We start from the raw sequence: 22,190 nt of genomic DNA, 5'->3' as shown, positions 1-22,190 counted from the left end.
TGGGGTCACAAAGGGTCGGACTCGACTGAGCAACTGAACTGAACTGGGGCCTGTTATCAAGTCTGTAGTGTGCCAGCCAATTTTGGAATAGTAAATAAATAAACCTTTGGTCTTATCTCCCCTTGGAAGCCCAAGGCTTTTCGGTTTTGCAGAAGGCATCTTAGAGGAGTAGATTTTGAGGGATGGGATTGAGAATTTCCCATTATGGCTGAATAGGGAGGTTTGACAAAGGCAAGAGAAAGCGAGGAGAAAGGTCTGAGAGAAAAAGCATCCCCATTCTCAGGACTTTCACAGAGAGTAATAATAGTCTGCTTTGAAATGGGAGTCCCCTATTTCAAAGTCAGACGGGGTGCAAGGCCAAGGGTCCAAGGGCAGTGGGGATCCTCCCACCTAACGCTAGGACTTGGAAGAGAGGAGAGAGAGAGACGATCCGAGGGAATGGGATTTCACTCACACTTGTAAGCGATGGATGAAATGTGGGGTGGTGTGTGGATGTCACTCCAGGAAGGCAAGTGGAGAGTCCCATCCCGGAGTTCATCTCAGTTTCTTGGTAAGGCCCAAGGGAGGGGACCACCGGAGAGAGGAGGAGGTGGGCTCCATTTGAGAGGAGCCCACCCAGTTGCGGTGGATCTTCCCTCCCGGGTGTTCTGACAATGAGGCCCCATGTGTGATAGGGCCCACATGGGGTCTCATTGATAAGATGGCTTCTTATGTCGACCTCGCAAACAAAGAATAAATCACAGTGATCTGTGAGACTGACCAAATTGCCCAAATGGCATTCAGTTATCTCACTGGCACCTAACTTCTCAAAGCTGTGAAACCACCAGATTCCAGACTTCTGGCTATGTGACCATCCCTTCAGAGAATTTTTCATTGGTGGGGTATAAGAAGGACTCTGTCAGAAAGGGAGAATGCTGGTTCTCCATAAGAGCCAGTCACCCTCTCTTTTCCCTCTAATAAATTTCCTTTTTCCTGCCTGACTGCCCAGCTCGCTCTCTTTTTCTCTGCACTCACCTTACAATGTGGGCCCTGCTGCTGCTGCTAAGTCACTTCAGTGGTGTTCGACTCTGTGCGACCCCATAGATGGCAGCTCACCAGGCTCCCCTGTCCCTGGGATTCTCCAGGGAGAACACTGGAGCGGGTTGCCATTTCCTTCTCCAATATAATGTGAGCCCTGTCAACAGCAAAGTTAAGGGTGACATACTGGATGAGATGGAAGACAGGAGACAAAGAGATAAAGAAAAGTAGGTTTCTCCAGTCTGTCCCTGGGATCATATGTGCAGAGCAGCCAGAGGGGCTGAGGAACAGCCATACAAGCTGTTGTGTCTTAATGAAGCACCCACTGGGAGAAATAATCAGTCTATGAGAGTTAATAAGCCCTTTTCTTATCAAGAAATACAAAGAATCAAGGAGGATCTAGGAGACTGTTTAGAGCACCTAGAAAAATATATTAGTGCTTTTAAGGGTGTTACTCTGCTTTATGACCTTACTTGGAAGAGTGTGATGTATATCTTGGGACAAACACTAACTCCTGCCTCAAAAACTCGAGTTTTGGGGAAAGCGGTTGCTTATGGAGATGAATGGCTTGGTAACAAACCAGTTGGGAAGATGGAGGACAAGATAGCCACCATCCCCACTGAGAATCAGGTGGTTCCCACTATAGAACGAGACTGGGACTGTAACACAGCTAAAGGAAGATGGGATCAGAGTCATTTTGTCAGATGTGTTTTTGAAGGACTCAGGGGAACACGTGACTTTAAAATAAGTCTTTAAACTATGCCAAACTGGCAAACAGAAAACAGAACAGGAAGAGAAGGAAGCTCCTGGTGAATTCCTAGGTAGACTGATCCCGAAAATGAAGAGGGAAGAGTGATCTTAAAAGATAGATTTTTCACTCAATCGGCTCCAGATATCTGCTGTAAGCTATTAAAACAGGCATATGGGCCAAATCAGTCTTTAGATAATCTGTTGCCACAGGCTCAGACAGTCTATTCTGGCAGGGAATATGAGGAAAGAAAGGCAGAGAATGACAAAAGAACAGGCGGAAGCCCTTGTAATGGCTGTCTGAACCATTCTTAAACAGCCCGAGAAAAATTCCCAGAGGGACCCAGGTGAAAAGGGATAGGCTTGCTATTCCTGTGGAAAGGAGGGGCACCTCAAACAGGATTGCCCTCAGGCATCTAAGTCACTCCTGGCTCCATGTCCGGTCTGCAAGGGACCACACTGGAGGAGAGACTGCCCCAGAGATGTAGGTTTCAGGGGTCAGACTCCCAAGACAATCAGGACTGAAGGTGCCTGGGGGTCCCCACACGAGCTCCCGTCCTAATTACATCTGAGGAACTCTAAGTATTAATAACTGTGAGGGCGCCAATCTGTCAATTTCCTTTTGGACACTGGGGCAACTTACTCTGTGCTTACTGAAGCCCCTGGCCCACTTTCTCCCAGGTCTGCTTCCCTAATGGGACTGTCTGGATGAGCCAACTGTTATTATTTCAGTATGCATCTGGGACTCTGCTATTTTCACACGAGTTTCTGATGGTGCCAGAGCCTCCCTCACCCATTTTGGGAAGGGATATAATGAATAAGGTCCATGCCTCTGTTTTTGTAACTATGGAGCCCTCCCTTTCTCTCCTTTTAATTGAACAAAATGTAAATCCGAGAGTGCTGGCTGATGGAAAGTCCGTGGGTCAAGCACAAAACGCTATTCCTGTAGCTGTCAAGCTCAAATACCCACACTTATTTTCACATAAAAAGCAGTATCCACTGAAACATGAGGTTAGTTCAGTTCAGTTGGGAGGGTTAAAACCCATTATTGAGAATTTAAAGGAGCTGGGGCTATTAATTCCCTGTAACAATCCGTGCAACATTCCTATCGTGGGTATAAAGAAGTCAAATGATAAATGGAGACTAGTTCAAGATTTACAGATAATAAATGAGGCTGTAGTTCCTTTACACCCCACGGTGCCTAATCCTTATACTCTATTGTTTGAAATTCCTGAATGAATCAAATATTTCTCAGTCATTGATTTGAAGTTTGCTTTCTGAGTTAAACCTATATTAAATCATCCTCTACCTATGACTTTAAGACAATTGAGAGGATTTTTTGGAACTATAGGGTACTGCTGCATTTGGATTCCCAGTTATGGGGAACTTGCCCAGCCCTTTGTAGAAGCTTATAACTGAAACTCAACAAGCCCAAACTGACAAACTGCTTTGTTCTCCAGATACTCAAAGGCTTTTAAGGCTCTTCAGATTGCTCTCCTGCAAGTTCCAGCTTTGAGCTTGCCCACGGGGTCAGAAATTAATTTGTCACTGAAAGAAAAGGTATGGCCTTGGGATTTTTGACACAACCCCAAAGGCCTCACCAGCAGCCTACAGGAGTGTATTCTTAAACTCTAAGGTTAATATTTGGATGACAGACAGTTGGCTTCTTAAATATCAGTCATTGTTGTTAGAAGGACCAATAACTAACTTTAAAGTTTGTGGAAACTTAAATCCTGCCACTTTCCTTCCTGAAAAGGAAAATGAAACACCTGATCATGATTGTTCCCAATTTCTAACTTTATGCAGCTTGGGAAGATCTGATGGATACCCCATTAGACAATCCTGACATGGAAATATTTACAGATGGCAGTTCTTTTGTTCGGGATGGGAAGCATAAAGCAGGTTATGCCATGGTAATGGCTGAACAGGTTTTAGAAGCAAAATCTCTCCCAGGGAACGAGTGCTTAGCTAGTGGAGATTGTGGTTCTGGCTCTCGAGTTAAGCAAAGGGCAGCGAGTAAATATCTACACTGATTCTAAGTAGGCCTATTTGACTTTTCATGCTCATGTTGCAAATTGGAAAGAAAGACAATTTAAAATAGCAACAGGAGAACCTATTAAGCACATTTCAGAGAGATTGAGAGACTTTTAACTGTTATATATTGTCCTAAAGAAGTAGCTGTTATGCATTGCAAAGGGCACAGCAGGGACAGGAGTAAAGTAGCCAAGGGTAATCAGCTGGCTGTCAAGTCAGAAAGGTGGCACTTAAGGAAACCCCTTCACTACAGAGGCCTTTGATCTGGACAGGTCCTGTGGATAAGGAAAACCACAATATACTGAGGAAGAATTAGAAAGATATGAGAAAAGAGGAGCAAAGGTTACTGATAAGGATGGTTACAGTCTGAGGATGGACGATCAGTAATTCCTGAAAATGCTCAATGGAAAAGTTTTCCTAAAGCCCTGGAATTAACTGATTATGTAACTCAGCTCTCAGCTTTTCAACATGCATTAAAGGACTCTGGGAGGTAACTCCTGACCCAGCCTCTGAGTCAAAAAAGCTTCTGTTTGAGCTAGGAACAGAGGTCCCGATAAAAGCATTGGGATCTGGGGGCCAATCCCTCAAGCCCCGCTGGGAAGGCCCTTACCAGGTTATTCTTTCTTCTCCCACAGCTGTCAAAGTGCCAGGAATTGATTCGTGGGTGCACCACACTTGAGTTAAGAAGTGGCACCCTGACCAGAACTAAGTGATGTCATTTTATGCCTTTACTTTCTATGCTCTTATTCTGTACTTTTCAGATGGGCCTGATAATTTATGTGAGCCTGCTTCTGCTGACTCCAAAATTCCTGAGTCTGCTGTTTGATCCTGAAGATTACGCCTTCCTGTCCTGGGCTCACTCCCACACTGCATTCCACAATCTATGTAACTACTGGGTCTGTGGAGTGCCCCCCTCTTCATCAGTGGATGGCTTCCCGTGGTGGGAGTCCTTCCACTTCAGGGAAAGGACTTTCTCCAAATCTGTGACTACCTTCGATAACAACAATCATATGTGATACCTCATTAATCTGATGACATCTAACAATCCTAAAATCGACAGGTGCAGCACTTTGTACCTTAACTATGGGCATAATGTGACTTTTTGCTTATTGTTCTGTTTTTGCTGTTTGCTCTCTGCATCTGTAACTGTGTAGCTGGATTTCTTTCTAGTTGCATGGAGGTTTTTAAGTTACAAATGGTTGCTCAAACTCCTGTTGACTGCCACAGCTTCCTCTAACTACTACTTGGGGCCCCTGGATCAGAGACCCTCAATATGAAGGTTAGGAGAATAGGCTGCCTCACCAATTTAGGGACAATGCCCCTTACCAGCTTGGAAGCAGTTATGGAATGAGAATGACTCCCCTTTCCCTAGGCAACATAATTCTCCTAAAAGAAAAGGCGGGAATGAGAGGGTTAAAGGCAAAGAAGGCCAGGGGTCTCCAAAGGGAGGAAACGGGCTGCAAGTGTCAGATTTTTAATCTCTCTCTTAAGTGGCAGAAGGAAACAACTACAAGTGTCAGATTCCCCCCCCCCCCCCCCTTTCTCTATACAAACTTAAAAGGAGGTTTCTCTTAAAATTCTATGTTGCCATGACAACACCTGGCTCCACCTGAACTTAAGTTTTCTCAAACCTTGAGCAAACCAATGCATTTTTCCTGTGGAAATGTTTCTCTTAAGCTATGTTAATGAACTACGCATTTACCCTAGAGTCTGTCTTCAAGTAGCTTCCACCTAAAACTCAGAACCCAATATGTTTTACTCGTACATTTGTTCTCCTAATCTATGTTAATGAAACCATATATTTGCTTGGAAACCTGCCTTTATTCAAGATTCACGGCAATCGTTTTATGGCCAGGGATGTCTCACATTGTGCCAATGTTATCTCAAAATGCATGTTGTGGGTGAGAGGCCTGGTACCACTCTGAGTTTTGAGACATTTCCTTACTCTAATTAGCAGCCTGCTAGAAACTATATAATATCCCGCTAAAGACTAGCGGAGGGTGGGGGGGAGGCACTCTCTCTGCCCTCTTCTGATATCTATGTCAGAAGCTTTCTCTCTTTTATGACAATTGCATAGCTCATATTCTCTTTTATACTTTAATAAAACTTTATTACACAAAAGCTCTGAGTGATCAAGCCTTGTCACTGGCCCCAGACTGAATTTCTCTCCTCTGGAGGCCAAGAATCCCAGTCTTTCATGGCTCAGCAACAACCTTGAGTAGCTATTATTCTCAATTTGGCACTTATCATTTTCTTTACTATATTCACATAAACCATAAACAATACAGTATATGGTATTGTTATTGTATATGACTAAATGTATGTCATAAACTTGCTTGTTTCCCTTACCATTATATGTGTGAGATTATTCTGGGTTGAAACATTTAGAGCAAGTTTAGCCATTCTCACTTTTATATGGTAATTCAATTGTGTTACTACACAGTGATTATTAATATGTTCTCTTATTGATAGGCATTTACCCTATTTTAAATTTCTAGTTATTACAATGTGGCAGTGATCATAATAGTGCATGTCCATTTGTGTGATTTTGCAATGGCTTCTTATACACACCAAGAATTAGTGGGTACAGAATATGAACATTTTCAACTCCATTTAGGTATGCCAATGTACTGCTCAAAATATTTGTACCAGCTATCTTACTAATAGCTTATAGAGCTTACCTGAGTTTTCCACAAAAATTTGTGCGTGGACTCAGACAGAACTTGCATTTTCCACATTGAGGTACACAGAGTGGAATTACTTTGTCACCTAGAAAAAAAAGGCCATGTGTTGAATGATGCATAGTTGTTACGTATAAATAGTTTTCACCAGGTGAATTGGTGGAAAACACTATTCTTTATTGTATATATCTTATATTCGGTAGGAAGTATAGGTAGCGATAATACTTTGTTAACCTACAAGATTGCTCATTCTCCCAAGTACTGCATATGTTATCTTTTTTCTTCTTTTTTCCTGGGCTGGACAGTCAAGCAACACATCTGTATGGATACCATCAGGTGCAGAATCCTGTCTGACACTCTGTTGTCCTTGAAACACTCTGCATCATGACTATTACTTACTATATCATGCCTATTATTTATTACATTTGTAAACACCTTAATTATAGGAGATGTGGGCAATAGGCTTGATATGGAGAGTAAATTATATATCATCTCCATGTTTCGCCAGTTCACTCAAATTCTACATTTTTCTACTTTTTATTCAATTTGAATTTAACAAAGACTTCTAGCCTCTGATGACTAAAGTCCAATAATGATAATTAACATTTGTTCAACCTTTAGTATGTGTCAGTTACCATTCTAACTGCTTGCATATATTATCTCTTTAATTCTCAGAACAACTCTTTGAGATGGGTACTATTTTATCCCCATTTTAGAAAATGGAAATCTAAATTGAGTCACAGAAAAGTGACTTAGCTGACTAAGGTTACACAGCCAGTAAGTGGCAGAGCTGTGCCTTAATTGGCTGGACTTCTTTGTAGATTCCAAATTTTGAAGAACAATTTGCTTCTATAATCTTGTTTGGAATAGAAATGTGGCGTGTCACAGCTCTCAGGTCTTGGACAGACCGTGTTATAGCTCTTAGACAAATCAGTGTTATAGCTCCGTGTTACAGCTCTATTTTATTTAGAAAATCGCAGGAAAATCCTTCCTCGAGGCATTAGGGCACGCTGACCCAAAGACGTGGAAGAGACGAGTGCCCCAGTGCGCGGGAGAGAGAGAAACCCCTGGCCCTTGGGCTCCTCTTTTTATATGTCTTTTCCTCTCCCCTGGGCCTGCTGTATGTAAACTGGGCCAGCCAGGAGTGCTGTTTGTTCTACCTGAAGTCCTCACTGTGGTCCTTGGACTTTCCTTTGTTCTATTTTCGCGGGCTTTTCCTTTCCTTGTCTTTTAGTCACCGCCATTTTGGACTCCTGTTTAAAATGGACTGGAATGGGTGAATTTAACTCAGATGACCATTATATCTACTACTGTGGGCAGGAATCCCTCAGAAGAAATGGAGCAGCCATCATGGTCAATAAAAGAGTCCAAAATGCAGTACTTGGATGCAATCTCAAAAACGACAGAATGATCTCTGTTCGTTTCCAAGGCAAACCATTCAATATCACGGTAATCCAAGTCTATGCCTCAACCAGTAACGCTGAAGAAGCTGAAGGTGAACGGTTCTATGAAGACCTACAAGACCTTTTAGAAATAACACCCCAAAAAGATGTCCTTTTCATTATAGGGGACTGGAATGCAAAAGTAGGAAGTCAAGAAACACCTGGAGTAACAGGCAAATTTGGCCTTGGAATATGGAATGAAGCAGGGCAAAGACTAATAGAGTTTTGCCAAGAAAATACACTGGTCATAGCAAACACCCCCATCCAACAACACAAGAGAAGACTCTACACATGGACATCACCAGATGGTCAACACCGAAATCAGATTGATTCTATTCTTTGCAGCCAAAGATGGAGAAGCTCTATACAGTCAGCAAAAACAAGACCAGGACCTGACTGTGGCTCAGATCATGAACTCCTTATTGCCAAATTCAGACTTAAATTGAAGAAAGTAGAGAAAACCGCTAGACCATTCAGGTATGACCTAAATCAAATCCCTTATGATTGTACAGTGGAAGTGAGAAATAGATTTAAGGGCCTAGATCTGATAGATAGAGTGCCTGATGAACTATGGCATGAGGTTCGTGACATTGTACAGGAGACAGGGATCAAGACCATCCCCATGGAAAAGAAATGCAAAAAAGCAAAATGGCTGTCTGGGGAGGCCTCACAAATAGCTGTGAAAAGAAGAGAGGCAAAAAGCCAAGGAGAAAAGGAAAGATATAAGCATCTGAATGCAGATTTCCAAAGAATAGAAAGAAGAGAAAAGAAAGTCTTCCTAAGCTATCGATCCAAAGAAATAGAGGAAAACAACAGAATGGGAAAGACCAGAGATCTCTTCAAGAAAATTAGAGATACCAAGGGAACATTTCATTCAAAGATGGACTCAATAAAGAACAGAAATGGTATGGACCTAACAGAAGCAGAAGATATTAAGAAGAGGTGGCAAGAATACACAGAAGAACTGTACAAAAAAGATCTTCATGACCCAGATAATCACGATGGTGTGATCACTCACCTAGAGCCAGACATCCTGGAATGTGAAGTCAAGTGGGCCTTAGAAAGCATCACTACAAACAAAGCTAGTGGAGGTGATGGCATTCCAGTAGAGCTATTTCAAATCCTAAAAGATGATGCTGTGAAAGTGCTGCACTCAGTATGCCAGCAAATTTGGAAAACTCAGCAGTGGCCACAGGACTGGAAAAGGTCAGTTTTCATTCCCATCCCAAAGATGGGCAATGCCAAAGAATGCTCAAACTACCGCACAGTTGCACTCATCTCACATGCTAGCAAAGTAATGCTCAAAATTCTCCAAGCCAGGCTTCAATAATACGTGATCTGTGAACTTCCTGATGTTCAAGCTGGTTTTAGAAAAGGCAGAGGAACCAGAGATCAAATTGCCAACATCTGCTGGATCATAGAAAAAGCAAAAGAGTTCCAGAAAAACATCTATTTCTGCTTTCTTGACTATGCCAAAGCCTTTGACTCTGTGGATCCCAATAAACTGGAAAATTCTTCAAGAGATGGGAATACCAGGCCACCTGACCTGCCTCTTGAGAAATCTGTATGCAGGTCAGGAAGCAACCGTTAGAACTGGACATGGAACAAGAGACTGGTTCCAAATAGGAAAAGGAGTGCATCAAGGCTGTATATTGTCATCCTGCTTATTTAACTTCTATGCAGAGTACATCATGAGAAACACTGGGCTGGAAGAAACACCAGCTGGAATCAAGATTGCTGGGAGAAATATCAATAACCTCAGATATGCAGACTACACCACCCTTATGGCAGAAAGTGAAGAGGAGCTAAAAAGCCTCTTGATGAAAGTGAAAGTGGAGAGTGAAAAAGTTGGCTTAAAGCTCAACATTCAGAAAATGCAGATCATGGCATCCGGTCCCATCACTCCATGGCAAATAGATGGGGAAACAGTGGAAACAGTGGCTGACTTTATTTTTTGGGGTCCAAAATCACTGCAGATGGTGACTGCAGCTATGAAATTAAAAGACACTTACTCCTTGGAAGAAAAGTTATGACCAACCTAGATAGCATATTCAAAAGCAGAGATATTACTTTGCCGAGTAAGGTCCGTCTAGTCCAGGCTATGGTTTTTCCAGTAGTCATGTATGGATGTGCGAGTTGGACTGTGAAGAAGGCTGAGTGCCGAAGGATTGATGCTTTGAAGTGTGGTGTTGGAGAAGACTCTTGAGAGTCCCTTGGACTGCAAGGAGATCCAACCAGTCCATTCTAAAGGAGATCAGCCCTAAGATTTCTTTGGAAAGAATGATGCTAAAGCTGAAACACCAGTACTTTGGCCACCTCATGCCAAGAGTTGACTCATTGGAAAAGACTCTGATGCTGGGAGGGACTGGGGGCAGGAGCAAAAGGGGACGACAGAGGATTAGGTGGCTGAATGGCATCACTGACTCAATGGATGTGAGTCTGAGTGAACTCCGGGAGTTGGTGATGGACAGGGAGGTCTGGCGTGCTGGAATTCATGGGGTCGTAAAGAGTCGGACACGACTGAGCGACTGAACTGAACTGAACTGAACAGGAAGATACTAATATACCTCTCAATTTTGAGCATCTTCATTAAAGAAGGAGAGAAGGATATGGTTCATCCTAGATAAGTGACAATTGCATAGCTCATATTCCAGTATTTGGTGGATCTGTTACAACATGTAAAGTAAATAATTTCGGCTATTGGCATGCTTTATATGTATTTATCTTACAAGTTCCCTAGAAAACACTTCAGCTAACTTTGACATATGCATATATTTCCCACTTAAGCTACCTAAGGGTCTTCATTCTTTCTGTATTAAAATAGTTCTGTTTTATTTAGAGGAGGTTAATGTAAATTGTCATCTGTGCCCCCATGGAGGCTTCAGTGTAAGCTCACTTTGTAGCTTTGCTTCGTAGGACAACTTCTCAGTGCTGGATGTAAATAAAGTGACTGTGTTTTCCAGATTTCATTAGACAGTTCTGACTGCAGATATTCTGCCTCATTGCTAGATTGTGATAGATTGTGTGTCTTAGTTTTGCTTTGGAAAAGATGGTCCCCTTGTGTAAGTAGAGATTGATTATAGCATGCAAAGGCAATAGTGCAGCAGAAATTATCTCTGAAATACCCTGATGTTTCCATTTAGTTGGAATCAGAAATTAAAATACCTGGTTTGAAGTTGGTCACTCCTGGCCCAACACTTTCCACAATTCCTGCACCCTCATGGCCAAGGATCACTGGGAAAAACCCCCCCTCAAATTGAGGATGGAGGATATGGGCATCAGAATGGCACAGGGTGGTGGCAATTATCTGCAAAGCAATCACAGACTTGAGCCCTATTTCTGTAATTATATCATTAGGGTTGTTCGGATGATTTTAGGCCAATGACACCTTGAAACTTAACAACACTCATTGAGGTCAATAAAAGAACTGCATTTTGAAAAATAAAAGGAACAGTTAAAAATATATTAGGTTATATTCTTTCCTCTTAATGCATCTTTGTTTTCTTCCTTTTGCTGTCCCTGAAAAATGACACAGAGAATTGGCAGTCACTGTCTCTAGGAGAGGAGAAATCAAAGGTAATAAAAGTCTATTAGAGGGAGTGCAGGGAACACAGGCTTCCAGGGCTTGTTCAGATTTTATTGAAACTGAATGAAATACAATTGAGGTAATAAACTTTTATAGTTAAAAGAGCTATATCAAATAAAGGATTATCTTAATTAATTAGAAAGTATCCCTGCTTTATTCCTCAAGATTCTGTTCATGATGATGTCTCATTCATTCTCAGGCAAAAACTCTTACTGTGGTGATCCTGAGGAAAAATATAAGCCAGGTCAACTGTAGGGAAAATAGAGAAATTGGCCCACCCTGTTACTTATGATCCCTCTCTGCTCAGTACCATCTCTTCTCCCTGCCCTCTTGCTTCTGTTCCCTCCTGTGAGCACCCAAGACCCTTAGCACTTCAGATCTTTTCTTATTTTGAACCAAACTCTCAATCTTCCTTTTAAAACATCTGTCAATAACTGGCAACTGGAAAACAAAAGAAAACCTACCTAATTCTAATCTAATGTAAATTCCTGTGTCTGATTCTTATAATTTATCCCTCCTGGGAATAAATACCTGTTTTTGATGTGAACCTAAAAACGTAATCCCCCACAGTGGGAAACTCCTGAGACTCTCAGTCAAAGCACATAGGTCTGACCTGACCAAAGTCAAGTCAGCATTTGGTGTCTTGTTTATCCTGCCCTGGGAAAGCCCATACTTACCTGAATTCGAACTTCATGATCCTTGGGGGGAGCTACTTCAACCTCTTCAATGCTGAGGGGCTTGTTCGCTTCCCAGGCGATAGCTGCTTTGCATTTAATAATCTGAGAAAGAGGGAGAAAGGAGAAAAGGGGGAGGAGGAAAGCACAGAAGGGAGGAAGAGAGAGAGAAAGAAAAATATCGTGGAAAAAAGTGAAAGAATATGTTGATACCATTATTTCATGAAAGAGAGTTTTGGGGTTTGTGGCTGGATGTTATACATAGTTATTGTAAAGACAAGCGACCTTAATTGACAATAGGAAGTCAAAGTCTACATTATAGTCATTGCACTTTTAATTTTTGAAAAGAACAGGTGTATTAAAGTTTACCTTAATGTAAGGCCTTGATTTTTTTTTTTTTTTTCCCTCTCCAGAACAGAGAGGATAAATTTATAGGATTTGGAGAGAGTAGATGACCAATATGTATTTTATGATTGAGCGATTGATTTATCAGCTCTGCATTACCTGAATCCTTATTGCTAGAGCAGATGTGTTTTACAACTTTGCTACTCAAAATGTGAACCTCCTTGACACCAGCAACATCACTTGGGAATTTGCTAGAGCTATAAGCCCTGTCCAAAATCTACTGAATCAAAACCTGTTTTTTTTGATTCATATGCACAAAAAAGTTTAAGAAATGAGGCTTATGTAATTATTAAATTTATCAGTGGAATGTACATTAAAGATTTGTCCCTTTGAAATCTGGATACAAATATATGAAAAGAAATTAAGTATTAAAGATTCTATAATCTATAATTTTAGCCCCTTAAAATTTTATTTTTAATTTTAAGTATAGGTGATATTGAAGGAAAGTAGAAAGAAATAAACCTATAGTTCATTCTAATGCTACTATGTTTACTTTTGGTATGATATTCCTAGTGTTTGTTCCCATGAACACGTATTTTTGATACTTGTTATGCAATTTGAACTGTTTTAAATATCATTAGTTTTATTATAAATGAAACATAGAAATGCAAATAAGAAAAAAGAAACAAAATCCATCTGTAACTTTGTCTTCTACTTTATGATTTTGAGGTAGATCCTTTGAGCTTTTTCACTTGGGACAAAATTGTATGTAATATTTTTAATCTCTTCTACTTATTAATATACAATGAATATTTTCCATATTCTTTTCTAAAATGTTAACAAATACAAATTTTATGATTATGGCACAGGTACTGAAATCTCTCTTTTTGGGCCACTATAAATAGTATTTGATTGAAAACCCTTGTAGTAAGCATTTTGGCAAATTCAATTATTTTCTAGAGTAAATTCCTAGCATGGAGGTCACTCATATCCTTTTGATCATCTTTATTTTTTTTCTTCAGATTTGTTAAAATATGATTGATATACAGTCCTGTGTAAGTTCAAGGGGTATATAGGATAATGATCTGACATACATACATGATGAAATGATTACTACAGTGGGGTTAGTGAACATCCATCATCTCATATAGACATCAAATTAAAGAAAGAAAAAAAATTATTCCTGTGATAACTTAGGATTTACCTTAACGACTTTTAAGTATAACATACAGCAGTGTTGATTATATTTACCATGTTGTACATTATATCTCTACTACTTATTTGTCTTATAACTGGAGGTTTGGAAGTTTGTACCTTTTGACTAACTTCATGCAATTCTTCCTCTCCATCCCCCCCTCAACCCCCACGCCCCTCACCCCCGCCCTGCTTCTGGTAACCACAAACCTGACCTCTTTTTCTATTTGGTTTTGAAGTATAATTGGTCTCTGCTTTTTAAATATTCTGTCTAGATTGGTCATAGCTTTTCTTCCAAGGAGCAAGCATCTTTTAATTTCTTGGCTGCAGTCACCATCTGCAGTAATTTTGGAGCCTAAGAAAATAAAGTCTCTCACTGTTTCCATTGTTTCCCCATCTATTTGCATGAAATGATGGGATCGGATGCCATGATCTTAGTTTTCTGAATGTTGAGTTTTAAAATCATTGGAAGGAATGATGCTGAAGCTGAAACTCCAATATTTTGGCCAATCTGATGCAAAGAACTGACTCATTGGAAAAGACTCTGATGCTGGGAAAGGTTGAAGGTGGGAGGAGAAGGAGATGACAGAGGTTGAGATGGTTGGATAGCATCACTGACTCAATGGACATGAGTTTGAGTAAGCTCTGGGAGTTGGTGATGGACAGGGAAGCCTGGTGTGCTGCAGTCCACGGGGTCACAAATAGTTGGACACGACTGAGCGACAGAACTGAACTGAAGATTCATTGTGTGTGTGTGTGTGTGTGTGTGTGTGTGTGTGTGTGTGTGTGTTATATGCCACATCTTCTTTATCCATACATCGTGATGGTGACTTAGCTTCTTTTTCTGGCTGGCCATGTGGCATGCAGAATCTTAGTTCCCTGACCAGGAATCAAGCCCGTGCCCCTGCAGTGGAAGCTCAGAGTCCTAACCACTGGACCTCCAGGGAATTCCCTGGGATTTAACTTTTGATCAGCTTTAAATGGCTGCTTTCTGAGAGCAATACCCAAGGAAACTTCTTTTAGCAGGTGTACAAAGAGACATGCACACACACAAAACCCCCAAACAATTGATCAAATAAATGGTATATTTACTTACTTTTCCCTTGGTGCCCATTTTCTTTGGGAAATTTGCCTTGGAAGTTTCTCTCTGATTTAAGAAGCTCTTCTACTTCTATCCAGGGTGCTCTGTGTCCTGTAATGAACTGACTTTGAATAAATACCATTTCAGCTCTTGTGTTCTCCAATCATTTTCTCTCCTTTTTTGTTTGCTGTAATCTGAAACTTTGCCTGTCTCTTCACGTCATTATTTGTGCTATCTTGTTTCAGCTGCAAACCCTCATTTCTTCCAAATGTTATTGGGAGATTTTCGTTTACTTGTTTTTTTCTTCCTTTATTGCAAAATATAAGATAACATAGAAAAGGTCATTAAACTTATTGGATAAGTCAACAGATAATTATAAATGTCATTAAAGCTATTAGATAAGTTATCATATAATTATAAAATTAACAGATATCTCCAGTGCCTCAGAATCCCTCCTATATCCATCCTTCTCTTTCACAATCCTAGTAATAATTTCCTTGTATTTCTTTTATGATTTATGCTTCTCTATACAATATAGTTTAGTTTAACAGATTGGAAGTTATATGGATAGAGTCATAGGGCATGTGTTCTTTCATGGCTTTTTTCCCTCTCAACTATTTTTGTGAGATTTAGCCACATTGCCTGTAGCTATACTTTATTTTTAATTATTGTAGAGTATTCCATTATATGAATATTGTAGAGTATTCGATTATATGAATTGACCACAATTTTTTTCATCCATTTTCTGTTTTATAGTGAATCAGGATTGCTTAAAAATTCCTTTCATGTATTCTTGTTGTGTTTGTGCTTGAGTTTCCTTAGGGAAAGTTCAGGGCTTTTATGCAACCAACATACCCTATTAAGGCAAAGCCAATTGTTAAAATATTGAAATACTTTTCATCCTGTTGGTAAAAAGCCATAGTTTTCTACTATCTTATCCAGAGAGATAGTAGAACTATTTTTATATTAGTTAAATATCTTTATATTAGTTAAAACTTTAACTAATATTTTATTATTGACTAAGTTTTTCTATTTCAATTTTTAGAAGTATGATTTATACTCTTCGTTTCTACTTTCTCACTACTCATGGTTTCACTTCTCCACTTTCTGGTTTCCATCTCTATATTTTAATTGAAAATTCTTTGGAAAATTGCCAATGACCTCATTTTTTTTAAAGTGACCTTTAAAAATTTCTTTCTAGTGTTTGATTTTTCTAGCATTTCTTATTTTATTTTTATGACTTCTTTCTCTTTAATCCAAACTTTTGCCAGGAGTTTCTGTTTGCTCTTAGATGTTTCTGTTTTTTCTTTAGATGTTTCTATTTTAATAGTGTTCACAAAATAATTTCATCTTCTTTCTTGACTCCAGGCTCCTTTCTCTAGCTTGCCTGTTTTGGCACTAGCATCTCCATTCTCCTGAAACTCCACTTGACCTTGCTTTCTGCATTGTTTACAAGCTTTATGTATTCTACCTCTCGTATGCCTTTCATTTCCTTCTTTCTGTTTTTATTATTACATTTAGATAAGATAGATAAGAGTAATCTAACTTATTGCTTATGTCATCACAATAGCGTTTGTTTAAAAACTGATTTTCCTATGCAGAGCTCCCTCTACCAGTCTGTGTTTCAAAATGTTGTTAGATGAGTATTCTCTCTCTCTCTCTTTTTCTTTTTGGCTGTGTACATAGGGTTCTTTATTCTCCACCGAGTGATACATGCTAAGGTGGGTTGGGCTTGGGCCGATGTCCCCATATGTACAGAACTGAATAAAGTCTAAGAAGAAGTCTGATTTGCCTTGATGTGGAGGGGAGCTGGGGAGGATGGAGATGGATGTGACAACCAGGATGTGTTCAGTCCTGTGCTGGTTCTTGCCTAGAATGCGGGGAGTTATGGCAGCTCTCAGGATTGTCACTTCCAGGCAGGGGTGGCCTGCTGGGCTTGAAGGGCCTTCTGTACCACATCTTCCCACTGGGCATCTAAGCCCAGGCAGGAACCCCTGGTGCAGGCAGGCTTATGCCAGCTGTCGTCCTTTTCACCAGCTCTACATGTTCTGGGTCCATGGGAATAGAGCTGTGGTTGTTGAATGCTGTAGCTCTCTGCTCATCTTCGTCCTCACTTTCTAGTGGTGGGTCTGGCGAATGAAGCCCCAGGGCCTGGATCTGATCTTGAATATCAGCAACTACATCTTCTCCATCCCCCATTGGTGCCAGTTCCACCTCCTCTTACTCAGGATCTTGGTTCAGAGGCTGGTAGGAGTAGCCAGCTGGTCCTGCTCCTCTTTCCTCTTGTTCTTCCTCTGGTTCCTCACTGCTTCAATCCCCAGTGCCTTCCATGGGACCCTGATGTGGCCCCAGTTCCTCAGTCTGATTGGGGAAGATACATTCAGGACCCACGGTGTCTCCCCCTAGAACTACTGCTGCCATTGGGCAGGGGCCGCTCAGAGCCCACAACCCAACCCTAGATGAGTATTTTCAACAAGTTTTATTATATCATTCTCTTGGTCTAACACCATCAAGAACTCTCTAATCCCTACTGAATTCTCATTCTGGCATTCAAGACCATTTATCTACAACCCAGGTTGTGTTTCAAAACTTATCTTCCAGCCTTCCTCCAATGTACTGTGTGCCTGCCTTCCTGCCTCCATGATTTTATCTAAACTGATTCCCCTGATTAGAACCAACCTACTGCTGCCAGTTCTGCCTACTAAACTAACATATTCTCTTTTTTAAAGATTTATTTATTTTTGCTTGCACTGGGTCTTCCTTGCTGTGTGCCAGCTTTCTCTAGTTGTGGTGGAGTGGGGGAGCTATGCTTTAGTTGCGGTTGTGTGCTTCTCATTGTGGTGACTTCTCCTGTGAAGCATGTGCTCTAGGGCACCTGAGCTCAATAGTTGTGGCACACACCCTTAGTTGCCCCGCAGCATGTGGGGCAAGTGGGGCATGATCCCTTTCCAGACCAAGAATCATTGAACCAGTGTTCCCTGCATTCGTAGGTGGATTCTTAACCTCTGGACCACCAGGGAAGCCCTGAACTTATTCAGGACCTTTAGAACATATTCTTAAGGTTCCTTTTCTGATACCTATCTTGCCATTTCTAGCTCTTCTATTCAGGATGATCTTTTCCCTCTTTGAATCCCTACAGCATTCATTGTGTTTCTATCCCCTTATTGCTCACACATAGATAGCTACATGAAGCAAAACTACTCCGTCTCCAGCCTCCAGTGTCCTTAACTATAATGCTTGTATTTACTTACATTTTACACCCTTCAGAGAGTACTTCAGAGTCCTGAAAGATACTAGGTACTTAATAAATACAGGGCAAATTGAGTATTTACCTTGGAAACCCAATATGCTTCAACATATTTTCTGAATGTTAGGTATTTACCTTCTTTCTGCCTTTCTTTTTGTGCTTCACTTTGATGAACTTCTTTGAAGATGGGGACTGTCTTTTATATTCTTTCATGAAAAACCTGCTAAGAAGTGTTTTGAGTGGAAACTTGATAAGAGATATTGAAATGGTAGAACCCTGGGATTTTGAATGTGAAGGTGTCTTCCAATTCTAAAATTAATATTGTAGGTTCTTTCCATGAGGATGGCTTTACCTTTTCTAACAGTTGATTTTCAGACTTGTAGTTCTCAAAATTTCCAATGTTATATATGTTTAAAAGTATAATCTCTCACCCACTGAATTAGTATATACATTATTTTAATAGTAATTCATTAATCTCAGTATAAATACCCAAACAACATATTTGGAATCCATGATGGTTCAAAATGAATTTGTTGTGTTTCTACACAAACTAGCTCTTGCTTTTTAATGCATGTTTTCTCTATTTCCTATATCTAATTATGTTTCTCTGATTTTAGCTTTTTTTTTTTTTCCAAGTTAAATCTCTGATATTAGTTGAGTTTAGTTCCTCAGTCATGTCCGACTCTTTGTGACCCATGGACTGCAGCATGCCAGGCCTCCCTGTCCATCACCAACTCCTGGAGTTTACCCAAACTCATATCCATTGAGTTGGTGATGCCATCCAACCATCTCAACCTCTGTCATCCCCTTCTCCTCCCACCTTCAATCTTTCCCAGCATCAGGGTCTGGAGAATTCTATGGACTGTATAGTGCTTGGGATTGCAAAGAGTTAGACATGACTGAGCAACTTTCACTTTCACTTTCTCTGTATTCTTGCCACCTCTTCTTAATATCTTCTGCTTCTGTTAGGTCCATGTGATTTCTGTCCTTTATTGAGCCCATCTTTGCATGAAATATGTCCTTGGTATCTCTAATTTTCTTGAAGAGATCTCTAGTCTTTCCCATTCTATTGTTTTCCTCTATTTCTTTGCATTGATCGCTAAGGAAGGCTTTTTTGTCTTTCCTTGCTATTCTTTGGAACTCTGCACTGAAATAGATAATGAATGAGAACTACCATAAAGCATAGGGAACTCTACTAAATGCTCTGTGGTGACCTAAATGGGAACAAAATCCAAAAAAGAGTGTATATGTGTGTGTGTGTGTGTGTGTGTGTATCTGATTCACTTTGCTGTACAGCAGAAACTAACATTGTGAAACAACTATACTTCAATAAAAATTAATTAATGAAAAATTTGCTTTTAATCCAACAACTAATTTTTTCAGAAATCACCAATATCATACACTGTAACAGAATGTGTATGACAGATGGGATATAAGCTTACCTTCCTAATTAAACTGGCTGTGTAGTTGAAAATGTCTGTAAAAAATAAAATTATTCTTCTATATCTCAGTAGAGTTCAAATTATGAAATTCATTTTGTGCTTCATGGCAGCTTCCTGTTAACATTAATTTCAAAAATTATTGGCTGTGTGTAATATCAATTCCTGACTTTTAATTAAAAAAGCATAAACATTAAAAAAAATGTAGACCGTAATTTCTTAACATTTCCCTCTTTTGTCCTTCTAGTCACATGACTGCCATTGTAGTCTATTTCCTCAGTATTTCTTTTTTGTTTTAAAAAATGAGATGAATTCATTTAGTTAAAATTCACCATTTTGACTATTTTAAAGTATGCGGTTTAGTGATTGTTAAATATATTTACAATATTATGCAGCCATCGTGAATACTAATTCCAGAATTTTTTCATCACTCCGAAAAGAAACCCCATACTTGGTAGTTTATTTATCCCTTTGCCTATCCTTATGGCAACCACTAATCCACTTTCTGTCTTTGTAAATTTTCCTGTCCTGGAAACTTTATTTAAATGGAATCTTACAGTGTATGGCCTTTTTCATTTTCACTTGTCATAATGTTTTCAAGTTTCATTCATATTGTAACATGCATCAGTATGTCCTCCTTTTTTGTTGCCAAGTAATATTATATTGTATGGATATACCACTATTTATTTCTATTTTTTCAGTTGATGAATATATTTTTTCACTTATTGGCTGTTATAAATAAATATTCTGCTAAAATATTCATGTACAAGTTTTTTCCTGTAGAAAACATATCTTTTCAATTCTTTTGAGTATATAGCTAGGAATGAAATTGCTAAGTTAACTCTATGTGTAACTTTTGAGCAACTGCCAAAGGTTTTGTCATGGTTGCACCATTAACTTTTCCACTAGCAATGTATGAGGCTTCCAGTTTCTCTACTCTTCATCAACACTTGCTATTTTTTTTTTTTTTTCCTCTCTTTCATTGTAGCCATCCTAGCAGGTGTGAAATAATATTCCTCACTGTTTCTTAAGTGGTATTTCTCTCACAACTTCTTCATTGACCTTCTGGTCTCTTACTTCTTCAGAATAGATTTCCAAAGGGACATTAAAATCATTTAATTTCCTATTCAAAAATCTAAATGGTTGCATAATAGATCTATCAAATTAGATATGAATTTGCTATCCTGTAACTCAAGGATTTTTAATCTACTAATATGTATGGAGTTACACTTTGGTTGCTAATGCATTAGTTTTCAACAAAGCTGAAAAATTCAGCTGTCACCTGACTATCTCTTAATATTGTCCTTTTACCTGACTTTGTTAAGTTTGTTTCTTGTACCTCCACTTCTGTAGGTGAAATGACTACTTTTCCTTCAAGGCTTATCTCAGAAATCATCTTCCAAATGAAGCCTCTTCTGATCCTTCCATTCTTTCCCTTATTTTGAACATCCAGAGTAATTGGTATGTGTTTTACATCATCTTATTCTGCCTTATAATCTGAAACACTGAGTTCTTTCCTTGACCTTCCTCCTTAGTACAAAGACTTACTCATCTTGTGTCCCTGCAGTGCCTTACACATGTAAAATATTGAATAATGATCAACTAATTTGGAATTGTTCAATGGTTTAACAGATATTAGATGAACTTTTTGAGGTACAGAGTGCTGTGTGGTACTGAAATGGAGCAGGACCCTATGCTCCTTCTTCCTCATGTCCTCTGCCAGCCTTTTGTCTGTGGAAAAACTTTAGCCAAAGGATAAATTTAATCAGAAGTGAGAAAAAGTAGAAGCAAAGAAAAACAATCTGACAAGACTAATGAAAATTTTGCAACTTGTTTTATGTCCTTGGATATGTTTCAGTGTCACTTGGTTTATAGTCTATGGGAACTGGATAGAATTTGTATCCTGCTGTTGTGTGAAAATTGTATAAATCTTAAATTATGTTGTATTGGTTCATGGTGCTTTTCAGGTATTCACTATCATTCTACTTTTCTTTGTATTCATTCTATTAATTTTTGAGAGTTTGTACTGAAATGCCAACCAAAAATCTTAATTTAAAAATAAGGGGAGGGGGGAACAAGATGGCAGATGAGTAGGTGGACATGGAGTACATCTCTCTCCACAGATACATCAAGAATACACCTTCAGACACATAAGTGCATGCAAGACACCAGCTGAGAGTGGACAGGAGTACCTGACCAGTGGAAAAGAATATATAGAACCATGCCAAACTCGGTAGGACCAAGGAACTAGAGGGAAAAACAAGAGTGTTAGTAGGACAGGACCTGCCCTCAGCAGGTGGGAGAACTGAAGCAGGGGTTCAATCCCCACATTGGGGCAATTGTCTGAGTCAGAGGAGAAACATTTAAGGCTGAGAGTGAAACAGTTGACCTGTGGCAGCCTAAGTGGGATGAGAATCAGACAGTCCTTGCCACAGCCATACATACCCCAGACAGGAACCCTGGTTCCCTGGAAGGTGCAGTGGCTGGGAGCTGGAGTTTAGGGATTGTGGAGCAATCCCAGAGTGAGGGCTGCTGTTGACTGCAGAGAGACAGATTGAGGGGATGTGAGGGAGGAGATCATGGTGGGAAATGCTGGTGGAGGTATGCCAGGCAGCCATGGAAGCAAGGCAGTACTGCTAAGTCACATGCAGAGGGTGGAGCCATCAGCATAGCCTCTCTCTCTCCACTCACCAGCATTGGCAG

General features: G+C 39.9%; 1 protein-coding gene and 1 pseudogene across 1 annotated transcript in view; both read right to left on the bottom strand.

Moving 5' to 3' along the window:
• The window catches only part of LOC128049869 (all-trans-retinol dehydrogenase [NAD(+)] ADH4-like), a 39,604-nt gene extending 24,770 nt beyond the window's left edge, over positions 1–14,834 (bottom strand). The window contains exons 1-4 of the mRNA XM_052642190.1: positions 14,817–14,834; positions 12,185–12,286; positions 11,087–11,228; positions 6,480–6,567 (exon numbers count right to left, since the gene is read on the bottom strand). Of these exons, the coding sequence (XP_052498150.1) occupies positions 6,480–6,567; positions 11,087–11,228; positions 12,185–12,286; positions 14,817–14,834 (350 nt within the window). The remainder of the gene's footprint in view (positions 1–6,479; positions 6,568–11,086; positions 11,229–12,184; positions 12,287–14,816) is intronic.
• Positions 14,835–16,707: 1,873 nt separating this feature from the next.
• LOC128049871 (male-enhanced antigen 1-like) lies at positions 16,708–17,228 on the bottom strand (annotated as a pseudogene).
• Positions 17,229–22,190: the final 4,962 nt, after the last annotated feature.

The sequence above is a fragment of the Budorcas taxicolor genome, chromosome 6 (genome assembly GCF_023091745.1).
Source record: "Budorcas taxicolor isolate Tak-1 chromosome 6, Takin1.1, whole genome shotgun sequence".
In the NCBI taxonomy this organism is placed as follows: domain Eukaryota; kingdom Metazoa; phylum Chordata; class Mammalia; order Artiodactyla; family Bovidae; genus Budorcas; species Budorcas taxicolor.
The sequence above is the reverse complement of the archived record's forward strand: the minus strand, read 5'-3'. Positions and strand labels throughout refer to the sequence as shown.